This window comes from Gambusia affinis, linkage group LG24 (assembly GCF_019740435.1).
Source record: "Gambusia affinis linkage group LG24, SWU_Gaff_1.0, whole genome shotgun sequence".
Classification (NCBI taxonomy): Eukaryota; Metazoa; Chordata; class Actinopteri; order Cyprinodontiformes; family Poeciliidae; genus Gambusia; species Gambusia affinis.
Window position 1 is genome coordinate 168473 of NC_057891.1, and position 12318 is coordinate 180790.

The 12318-nt window shown below is 37.4% G+C and overlaps 2 protein-coding genes across 3 annotated transcripts in view; both read left to right on the forward strand.

The window, feature by feature from the left end:
* Window positions 1-12318, forward strand: part of LOC122827331 (NLR family CARD domain-containing protein 3-like) — a 400427-nt gene that overhangs the window by 142342 nt on the left and 245767 nt on the right. The window lies entirely within an intron of this gene.
* The window catches only part of LOC122827327 (NLR family CARD domain-containing protein 3-like), a 77124-nt gene that overhangs the window by 56503 nt on the left and 8303 nt on the right, over window positions 1-12318 (forward strand). For both annotated transcript variants that reach the window (XM_044110134.1, XM_044110133.1), the window contains exon 8: window positions 10884-11063. In XM_044110134.1, coding sequence (XP_043966069.1) covers window positions 10884-11063 — 180 coding nt within the window. The remainder of the gene's footprint in view (window positions 1-10883; window positions 11064-12318) is intronic.

Here is a 12318-nt window from a genome sequence, read left to right on the forward strand (position 1 = left end):
ACCTGTCAAGTAACAAAAAAGTATTGCGAGGAACGCATGAAAAAAATTCATAGAGGCCTGAGCTTTATAAATTTGTTTACTTTCTTACATGTGATCTAGAAAATTAGTCACAGGTTATATGAAATGCTTTTGTGAGCATTTCACAATTTTAAACTATATAGGTTGATTTGTGACGATAACACTGTCACAGTAGAACTGATGATTACACACAGAGGAAAAATAAAGGTAATTCTTATATGTAGGAGATCTTGATTTGTAAAATATTACTCATGACAGTTTGACTCAGTGTGTAGATTCATAAAATGTCTTCCTGACAGTCACAGTGGTAGAAACAGATTCAGAATTCCATCGGAAATGAATGCAGTCATTTTTCTCCAGAGTTTCCGCTAGTGGCCCGTACTTTTGTGACAGTAAGCAGACAGGAAGGAACGAAGTGAGAAAGACCAAAAGTCGCCTGAATCGAACCCGACATCCGCGTCGAGGACGGCCTCAAACATGGGGCGTCTAACCCCTGCGCCACCATAGGACACTTTGTGGGTGACCCACTTACAGAAAAACTATAAAACATGCTATTTCTCAAAATGTACAAAGGTCAAAAGTTGTAATTGCATGATATCAGTTACATATTTTTTGAGGAATACCTGGAATATGGTGATGAAAACTTTCATTACAAGATATTCAGATGACCTCACCAGGTCAAAGACCCATCAGAAGTTAACCTTGTCACCTCTATGATACAACTTTTAAAACTCGTTAAAAACTCATTTTTCTTTTGGCTTTAGAGTGAACTAACATCTCTTTCTTAATACTGCACTCCTACTTCACTGTATTAGTGATGTTTTGATTTCTATCTTACAGTTGCTTTTACTGTTGTTTGTTTTTATTTTGTACAAAACTTTGGTCAGCTGGTTGTACTTCATGAGTTTCATAATAAAGTGGTATGGATCTACCATGACAGCAGCGCCAGTGTCAAAAGCTGACCTGTTTATGTAGAGTGTGCAATAATGAACTTTTAAATTTAACCATAAGTAAATGAGAACTTGTAACTTTTTACAGTGAGTACTCTTGCTGCAGCTACTCTGTAAACCTCTGTGTTTAACCTAAACAGAAGAACAAAAACATTGTCTAGTTTCTCTGCTTGTTAAAATCAGCAGGAAGTGAATGCATCACTGTCCCTGTGGGTTCATCAGAAACTGATGTCTTGTCTGGATCAGAACCAGCTTTAAGCAGTCCACAGTTCCTCTTCCTCCTCACTGAGTTTGGTCACCAGGTTTCTCTGTTGCTCCTTACAGCAGGAAGAAACTCTTTGTCTCTCAAAGCTGCTGGGAAAATGCATCCAGATCCAGACTGATGATCCAGTGTTTCCAACTGTAAAAAAATTTGCTTCTGGCTAAAATCAGAATCGGATTACGCTTTTTTAAAGATTGCGTGAACTTTGGTGCATAAAGAACTTAATAATATCTTTAAATGTAGCAATAATAATAATTTACACATTTTATATCAGTGGTAGCTATTTTTCAGTTCTAGCTAAAAATATTTCATTAATGTCCCTCTTTTATTGAATTTCTATTCTGAGACAGATCAATAGACTAAATATGTTTCAGGCCTGCTTCAGTCTTTGCTTCATCATGAAAAATATTTACCCAGGATTCCTTGCAGTGGCTCCAGCTGGGTCAGCTGGATGCTGTGGTCCCTGAAAGCTGCTGGTCTTTAGCTGAGAGGAAATCCTGTGGAGCTGCACACAGAGGCTGACATGTTGCTGAGACCCCAGCTGGTGGTTCTGTCTGGAGGAGAGCTGTGGACCCGACCTGAAGCTGCTCCCTCAGAACCTTCTGCACAACTCCTCCATGAGAGATACAATAGAGTCATGATGCTTCAAGTCCACTGTGAGCTAAATAAGTTCACTAGTTCATAGGAAATGTTCACTCATTCATTCACCTGATTCACTCTGATCCTCTGAACACATGATAACCAGCTTTCTGCTTCACAGGACAGTTACTGGAACTGGATCACTGGGACTGACTGGTTCTGGTTTCTCTCCAAAAGGCCAGAAGATGGAAGATCTGGATCTGAAAAGGACAGAGCAGAACCTCCAGGAAAGTCCATCTATGAGGGTGACAGGTCCAAGGTTATCTTCAGACTTCAGTAATGAACCTGGATCAGACAGAAAGTAAGAAACCAGTTTCTAACTGATTGATGTGATTTTATACAGATAAAATCTAAATGATATTAACTGGTTGATCTCAGTGTTTTAATAAACAGTAACTTAATTTTCTTACTTATTAATTTGAAGTTGGACATGAAGGATGTTTCCCAACTCAGTAGAGTTTAAATGAAAGTCTGAATGAATTAATATGGATTAAAATGTTCTGAAAACAAAAACAACCAAGCTTGTGAAGAGCAACAATTTAGATTGTCTGTAAACCCACTGAAAAGTGAAACCCAGCATCTTCAGACTGGGAACACTGGCATCAGTCATGATACCAAATATAATTCAATGAAATTACTAAAACCAGAGATCATCGATGTTCTGAGGTTCTGTTCTGACCCAGTTTCTGGTCCCTTGTTTGTGTGGACCTTCATGAACATCTTCAGCTCCAGCCTGTTGCATGAACTTTCAGTGATGAAGAAATGTCTTCACAGACTTTGGTGAGGACCTCCATCCTGCTGTGGTTTGTCTCAGAATGTTCTGATGGATCCGGTCTTGACCAGCTGCAGTATGAAACAACCCAGAACAGGATCTGGACTCTGACAGCCAATCAGAGCAGCTGTGCTCCAGGTGAGACTGAACATCTCCAATCAGAACTTCATTCTATCGTCTCTGTGGAATCCGTCTTTAGTTGATATTTGGAAATTTAAGGTTTAAAAGTGTTTTTGTGGTCAGTTGTTTCACTGAATCCAGCTGGTGTAACTGGAACTTATGTCTTGGTAACTGGGCTTAATAAAGTCCTCATTTAATTTGAGCCTGTTCAAATGGACAAGATAAATGTATAAATTGACTTTTATTTTGTTTGTTTTTAAAATTATAAGTGAAGACTCTTACTCTGAAGGGTCATGTTGCAGCACAACATGTCATCAGCTCTAAATAAAACAAACACTTCATAGAATCAATTTGATTATTTCTACAGATAATTTTATTTGGGTTTCAGCACATTATGATGTTAAGGGAAAATAGCAGAAAGAGCAGCAATCGTATTGGTTGATGTTAAGTTCGTTTAGCATAACAGAAATAAAGTGTATAATAAAAAAAGAGGTGGCAAGGTTATAGGTCAGCAAATTGCCCAGCTGCAACATGTTATTCTGACCTTGAAAGGATTTTTGTTCTACTTTTATTGGTTATTACACCAGGCCTTTAAGGTTCTGCTGGAAAATTTGAGAATCCAATTTGGGAAATGACTAAAGGACAATTCCACGTATTTTCTCACTACTTTGAGCATCTTTAATGTGATCTACTTCAAAAACTAAAAAATGTAAACTTCAAACACGGTGTAGATTATTAAGACCAGAATATCTAAAACCAAGTTTGTAGTTTTTTGGGGGGTTTTTTTGGCACTCATTAAAAACGCATCAGATTGTTGCTATGGTAACCAAACAATCTAACTATGAAGATTGTTTGCTGACCACCAGTGCATGATGGTCAAAACATCATGTACTGCTACAGTAAACTTCAGCTGCAAATCTTAGGATTTTAAATAATTTAAAATCTTATTTTAAATAATTTAAAATCTGATTTAAATAATTTAAAATCTTAAATTTTAAATAATTTAAATCTTGGATTAATAATTTTGTTTTTAAATAATTTAAAATCTTGTTTTTAAATAATTTAAAATCTTAAGGAATTTAAATAATTTAAAATCTTAAGGATTTTAAATAATTTAAAATCTTAAGGATTTTAAATAATTTAAAATCTTAAGGATTTTAAATAATTTAAAATCTTAAGGATTTTAAATAATTTAAAATCTTAAGGATTTTAAATAATTTAAAATCTTAAGGATTTTAAATAATTTAAAATCTTAAGGATTTTTAAATAATTTAAAATCTTAAGGATTTTAAATAATTTAAAATCTTAAGGATTTTAAATAATTTAAAATCTTAAGGATTTTAAATAATTTAAAATCTTAAGGATTTTAAATAATATGACAACCTGTGTACAAGTAAAGCTGAGGCAGCAATGGCTAGAACAAAATATCATTACTACGAATTCGGCAATAAAACAAGCAAACTACTGGCGTGGCAGATAAAAAAAGAGGACAATGAAAAATGTATTCAGAGTATTAAACATGATGGTAGACATTTAGAAAATCAAAAGATAAATTTGGAATTTAGAAAATATTATCAATGTTATCTGAGCTTCACAAAGACAGTGTAGATATAAAACAATTTTTGAATCAGTTACATTTCAAAGATTAATACAAGACAAAAAGTTTAAGTGAGGAAGAGTTACTTGCTGTTAAATCATCACAAATAATAAAGCCCCAGGGCCAGATGGCTTTCAATTAATATTTTAAACTTTTTCAAATAATTATTCTTTACAAGTATGATTAAGGAGGCATTCCAAAGACAGTACTTTCAATCTTTAGAACTTGTATAACATTGCTTCCAAAACCTGGAAAAAATGTACAAAAGTGTGGTAATTATAGACCTAGCCTTCTCAACTCCAACTATAAGATCTTGTCTAAAATAATAGCATCTCGACTGGAAAAATAATCCCAAAAATTATTCATGCAGACCAAACAGGCTTTGTTGAACCACAGACGGACAATATTGGATTGTTTCATGTTATTGATATTGCTAAAGACAGAGGTACTGGTAATACTTTCTATGGATGAGAAGGCGTTTGACAGAATTGAACCTGATTTTCTTTTTGAGACCCTGAGAGCTATGAATTTTGGTGAAACCTTTATGTAGAACACTCTTCAATAGCCCTAGATCACAGATGTTGATCAATGGGGTTCTGTCAGATTCTGGCTCTGAGGCTGTTCTGCAGTTCTCCTAGCCTATTCTCCATTGCTATAGAACCATTAGCAATTGCTATGTTCTGACTCAACTATTACAGGTATAAATGTAAGTACAGAAGACATAAACTTGATGTTATGCAGATGATCTGTTAGTATTCTATCTCAACAGTCTAAATCCTTTCCATCTTTACTGACCTTGGGACATACAGTGCAGTCTCTGGATACAAAATCAATTACTCCAAAAGTGAAGTTCACTTAATATGACAGAACAGGAAACACAATTGCTGCCTGGTTCATTTAAATGGTGCTGATGGTTTTTACCTTGGCATTAATATTGGTTCATGTTATGATCAAATTTAGAAAGAATTCATCATTACTTAATAAACCAAAAGCAGAGCTAGCGATGGATGGATCTCACTATCTTTGATTGGCAGAGTTAATTCAATTAGTCTATACTACCTAAATTTATTTACTTATTTCAATGTGTTTAAAAATCAATGACATTTTTTTTAAAGATTTGGATAAAGCAATATCTCTATTTTTGGCAAAAGATCCCAAGTTAAACTCTTACTTTCAGGCTCCCTATGCTAAAGGCGGATTAAATCTTCCAAATTTCAGAATGTATTACTAGCCTCCCAGTTCCTTCTTTATGGATGTGGATTTATTCAAATGCAGCATGTGAGGTGGTCTCATAGAACAACAAAATTAAAATCCATTTCATTAGCAATCATCCCTTTTGAGTTCAGCACTTTCTACAATTACATCAAATCCTTTTAATTTTAGCTACCTACAATGCATGGCTTCAATTACACATCTTGAACATTAAGATACAACTGTTGTAACACACCACTTAAAGATAACAGCATCAGCCTGGGATGGTATACTACAAACTTGTCAGAAAAGGTTTTAGGTCAGTTCACCTTTATACCAATAATGTCTTTCAGCTTGATCAATTATCTGAATTTATGACTTGCATATTTTAATCATTTCAATGTTGCAGATGACATTGGATTAAGAGCCAAACAGTAGAAATATTTCCAAATAAACCAGAAACTGCTTGAATCATGTTTATTAGATCCTAACATCTACTACAAAAGGACTTATTTCATGTGTTTACAAAATTGTTCTGACTCTTCATAGCTTATGACAAATACTGAAAAAAATCTAAATGGAGTTGGACTTAAACTGCAACTATGATGACAATAGCTGGAACAGATTACTAATTCATCTCAAACCATATTAACATCAACAAACATGACAATTCAATTCAATATTCTTCCGCATATATTATACCCATATAGGTTGAATAAGCTGAATGCTAGTATCACTGACAAATGCCAGCTGTAGGATGTCTGTAGGATCTTCATCTTTGGAATTGTGTGGCTTGCAAACCTACAGATAATGTAATACTGATAACAACAAAAGTTTGAGGGCTTTCTTTATAACCTGACACTAGGATCAGGTTACTTGGAATGTTATGTCTTTGAAATTAAATTCTTGAAAATACTTTGTTTGTTAGCATCATCTGCAGCAAAAAGTGTATACTTAAAATTGAAATCTATGGAGCAAACAGAAACACTGGATCAACGAACTGTTGTCTGCTCACTCCTGAAAAGATTCTCCATTCAGTAGCTTGGCTGAAATCAATGGACTCTTCCTGGACATTCTAACCACCCTAGACCTGAGAGACTGATCTGGATTTATCTTTACTGGCTTGTTTAATTAATCTAATATTTATGTTTTATACTTTATTACTTATTCAGCTTCAAAAACATGGATAGTGCAAAATGTAATGTTACAGTGTGTTGCTACATAGAGAGTGGGTTGGTGTATTTTATTTTATTTTTTTTTTTGTTGAAAAGAAAAAGAATAATATTGTACCCTGGATGTAGATTTTGTATGGACATACATTCTGAATAAATAAATAAATAAATATGTTTGTAAAAATGTTTTGCCAACTTATCTTCTGACCGGAGCTTTGGACGTTTGGATCCACTCTGCACAGCAACTCATGTTACCGGTGAAGCGTGCAGTACCTACCGCGACCACCAGGGGACTTCAAGAGCAATTTCTTTTTCTTTTGTCTATAAAATAATGATTTCTACATTATCAAATATATTGTAAAAACAAATCACTTCATGTTGAAACTGTATTTTTGTTGTTGTGATGACATAGAAATCATTGTTTTAAAAAAATCAGCTTCACTGAGGGGCCCCTTGGTGGCCCTGGGGCCCTAAGTGGCTGCTTAGTTTGCTTTTGCCTTGGGCCGGCCCTGAGACTGACGTTGGAATAACTTTCATTGAGTTTTCTCTAATTATTGAATTATGTTTCCTTCATAGTTTATGTAGAAGAACCAAACTGGCCACTTTATTAGTCCAGTTACTTGTTAGAATATTGCAAATTGTTTTTATTTAGTTTGTTTTTCTTTGTTTTTTCAGATATTGTTGCTCAGTATCAGCCTGACCTTAAAGAGTTTCTGAAGATGAAGTTCCAGAGTCTCTCTGAAGGCGTCGCTGAACATAGAAATAAAACCGTTCTGAACCAGATCTACACAGAGCTCCACATCACAGAGGGTTAACTAGAGGTCAACCAGGAACATGAGGTCAGACAGATTGAAACAGCATCCAGGAAACAAGAAACAATCAGAAGAGACATCTTTAAACCCCACCTGGAAGAGATCAATCAATCAGAACAGTGATGACCATGGGAGTGGCATTGGGAAAACACTGTTAACACAGAAGTTCACTCTGGACTGGGCTGAAGGCAAAACCAACCAGAACATTGATTTCATATTTCCATTCACTTTCAGAGAGCTGAATATGTTGAGAGAAGAAAAGTTCAGTTTATTGGAACTGATTCATAAATTCTTCACTAAAACCAAAGAAATCAGCAGCTTTGAAACGTTTCAGGTTCTGTTCATCTTTGATGGTCTGGATGAAAGTCGACTTGATCTGGATTTCAACAACAATCTGATCCTGACTGATGTTACAGAGTCCAGATCACTGGATGTTCTGCTGACAAACATCATCAGGAGGAAACTGTTTCCTTCTGCTCTCCTCTGGATAACCACACGACCTGCAGCAGCCAATCAGATCCCTGCAAAGTTTGTTGACATGGTAACAGAGGTCAGAGGGTTCACTGACCCCCAGAAGGAGGAATACTTCAGGAAGAGATTCAGAGATTATGACGAGAAGGCCAACAAGATCATCTCCCACATCCAGAAATCAAAAACTCTCCACATCATGTGTCACATCCCAGTTTTCTGCTGGATCACTGCTAAAGTTCTGGAGAATCTGATGGAGACCAGAGAGGGAGGAGATCTGCCCAAGACCCTGACTGAGATGTACATAGAGTTCCTGAAGGTTCAACTCAAAATAAAGGAGGAAAAGTATGATAGAGGAAAAAAGACAAAATCTATCTGGAGTCCAGAGAACATGAAGCTGATTGAGTCTCTAGGAAGACTGGCTTTTGATCAGCTGCTGAAGGGAAACCTGATCTTCTATGACAAAGACCTCAATCAGTGTGGCATCAACATCAAAGATGCTGCGTTGTTCTCAGGAGTTTTCACTGAAATGTTTAAAACAGAGAGAGAAGTGAACAACATCTCCATCTACTCCTTTGTTCATCTGAGCGTCCAGGAGTTTCTGGCTGCAGTCTACATGCTCCACTGTTTCACCAGCAGGAAGTCAGAGGTGATCCAGACGTTCCTGGGAGAAAAATACAGAGAAACATCTCTAGATGAGTTCATGAAGAAAGTCATGGAGAAATCCCTCAGCAGTAAAAATGGCCACCTGGACCTGTTTGTCCGCTTCTTTCATGGTCTCACTGTGGAGTCCAACCAGAACCTCTTAGAAGATCTGCTGGGTCAGAGAGAGAACAGTCCAGAAACCATCCAGAGAATCATCACCAACCTGAAGGAGATTAACACTGATGATATCTCTCCTGACAGAAGCATCAACATCTTCTACTGTCTGGTGGAGATGAACGATCTCTCATTTTATCAGGAGATCCAACGGCTGCTGGATTCAGGGAAGAGGCTCTCAGATACTGACTGTTCAGCTCTGGCCTTCATGCTGCAGATGTCAGAGGTTCTGGATGAGTTGGACCTGGAGAAGTACAACACATCAATAGATGGACGACAGAGACTGTTTCCAGCTGTGAGGAACTGCAGAAAGGCTCGGTGAGTCCAGATGTTTTCATTGTGTGAATGCTGATTCAGCAATATTGTCCTCCTGTTTCTTCTTCTTCTTCAAGTTGCTTCTGGATGTTTTTGGTCTTTAACTTTTTCCTTCATCCTCTGGATTATTTCAGCCATTCAAACATCTAAACATTCAGATCATCCAGGAGAGCTGCAGCTTCTGGTTTTTAGACATTTTGATCATTTTAAAAATATTTAACTTTTTATCACTTTTCATGTTTAAATGGATAAAAACTTTCATAACTCTAGAAAATCTGTTTTCTCTAAGATCCAATCCGCCAGAGACACATTTTAACTTTAAATTCTTCTTCACTCATTGAGCCGCTACTCCATAAATCACCTTTTAGGATCTTTGACTGTTTTTATAAAATAATTGTTTAGGTTTGATGGAAACTTTAAAATAAATCCCTGCATTGTAATTAGTTAGAAACTTTGTGAACCAACCGTTCCTCCTCACACTAGTTTCCTCTGAGTTTGTAAATGAGACCAAAATGTGTTGATTGTTGTCTGGTCCAGAAAAAGTTCTGGTTTCTGTCAGATCCTCCCAAAGCTCTGAGAACTCTGAGCTTCCAGAGCTGGAACCATTTTCCTCATCAACTCTTCATCTGCAGCCTTTGTTGAAGCTGTTAGCTGTCCTCCATGAAGACCTGGAGAGACATGAGCTTCAACTCTTTAGACATCCCAGCCTCTTCTAGTTACTGGAGAACTTTCACTGCTTCACCATGAAAATGCTGCTGGACCCAAACGCTCCGTCTCCTCCAGGGGTTTTGGTCTTCAGCTCTTCAGGAGTTTAGCAACAATTTCTTCTGACATCCAAACCTTTGTTCCTCTGAGACGATGGACAGACCACTGCAGAGACATGGTTCCCTCTTCCAACCAGTTTGTCCCAGTTCCTCTCAGATCAACAGTCTGAGAGGTTCAGACCTGAAGCAGCAGCAGGACCGGTTCTGCTGCTGCTCTGCAGGACGACCAGAACAATCTGAAGCTTTTAGCTGCAGCAGGTTGACGACTGTCCACTTTCTACTTTGTTAAAGCATCAAATCCAGCAGATGAACGGAGACAGAACTGGGAGCATCATGTGTTTGGTTTCTGCTCCCAGTTTCCTCTGTGGCAGCATTTAATAACCTGCTGCTGGGAACTTTGTTTCTATAGAATATCCTACTATTATTAATGATGATGATGATTCTAGATGCTGCAGCAGATATTGGCTAAACAAACCCAGAGATGCCAGAGGTCCACAGCAGGCTGGACTTCCTGCTCTGCTCACTTCATTTCTAACTCACTTCCTGCCTGGTGGAAGATCTCAAGGAGCCAAAGGGTCTAGTCCAAGTCCCAGCTGTGAGCAGTTCCTCCTCCTCTCCATCATCTCCAGTAGTTTCCTTCATTCAGCTCAGTCAGCCTCTTCATCAGCTGCTGCAGCTCCTTTGAGGCTCTGATGCTGCAGCTCCATCAGATGCTGCAGAGAAAACTAAACTGTCCTTCACAGATGATAGAAGATCTTCAACATCTGACTGCAGCTGAAGGTCTGAGGACATGAAGCCTGGACCAGAACCAGAACCAGAACCTGGACTTTAACCAGGAACTGAACTGATTCTCTGTGGGGTCAAACTCAGTAAATTGAAGATCAGATGTTGATCAGATGATGACATCACTGTTATCACATTTTAGTCTGTTATTGATCCAGATTGATTTTATTAGAACTGATTTTATTTCTTCTCTAATCACAGACTTGGTGGCTGTTCGCTCCAAAAGGCTGAATGTGATGTTGTGGCCTCAGCGCTGAAGTCCAACCCAGATCTGACTGAACTGGAAATAAATAAGATCAACATATATGAAGGTGGAGAATCTGATCTGAAGCCTCTGGTTGAGATCCTGGAGAGTTCAGTCAGTAAAGTGAAGAAACTGGGGTTTGTTTTCTCTACTAATCTAATGAAATTGTTCATTTATACTTTAGTCATTATTAGGCCTGTCACTATAAATGATAAATCAATTAATCGTACGATAAATTAAAACTATCAACGTCAGTTTATCGCCTTTATCGTCTCTTCCGACCTTTTTCTCTTTCTGTTGATGACGCTGAATGAAAACAGGCTCAACTCCGGTGCTCTCCACTGACCCTCCCTTCCTCATTTCCTCAGTTTAATGTCCAGTTCACACGACACGATCTTAGAGCTGTCGGTCGATTGTCGGACGATTTTCAAAACCTGAGAGATCACACATTAGCCCACAGAAATCCTTGGTATAACGGTTCTATCGGGTTCAATTGTGCCGTCTGATGTCCAACAATGAGCACAAAATAATGGCTACAAGTCCAGTGAACTAATTTTAAAACCAGGCATTAATCAATGCTTTACTACAATCTACCTGCAATTCATGTAGCTCTAGTGTCAGCGTAACGTCCTGACTGAATGAAAATCATTAGAACCTATTTATGTCACGTTAACGAAGAACAGCTGAAAAGTTACCGGTCCAACTCCTCCCCTCGTCATTTCTATATTCTTTGCACCAAATGTTTTATAAACATTAATGTTGTTTCCACATATCATCTCCAATGTCCGCTGGACTTCGGGTTGCGCCGTGTCAGCTGTTTGGGATTCCCCTCTGTAATTTCCCCTCAGAAAGCAGGAGGAGAATCTGCGCTTTCTGATTGGCTACCTGTCACATTCAACAGGTTGTGTTAACGATCCCAGTGGGGAAAACCCCTGATTTAGATAGAAGAGGCCACAACGATCTACCGTAACACACCACACACTACAGGATGATCACAAGCAACAATCTTAGAACGATCAACGTTCTAAGATTGTCATAAGGGGAAAATGTAGGTGTGAACTAACATGTAGTGTGAACTATTGCATCAGATAGTCGATGTTCCATCTTCTATATTTAAATCTAATGATTACTGAAGAGCAATATGGTAAACAGACTTCATAATCTGCACTCTTTTGGTTGAATGCAGTATTTATTTACACTTTGGTGTTTTTATTCAAGTACATTTTTGTTAATGGAGACTGAGAATCCATTTTATTTTTGTTTTTTGTTGTTTTGTTTATTTTATCAGTTCCAGTGTTAAGTGTTCTTTTGAAAATAAAGTGTATTTATCTTTGGCAGGAAATCGCATGTATTATTATGTCATTTCCATTAAATCAGTGTAAAAAGGTCTTC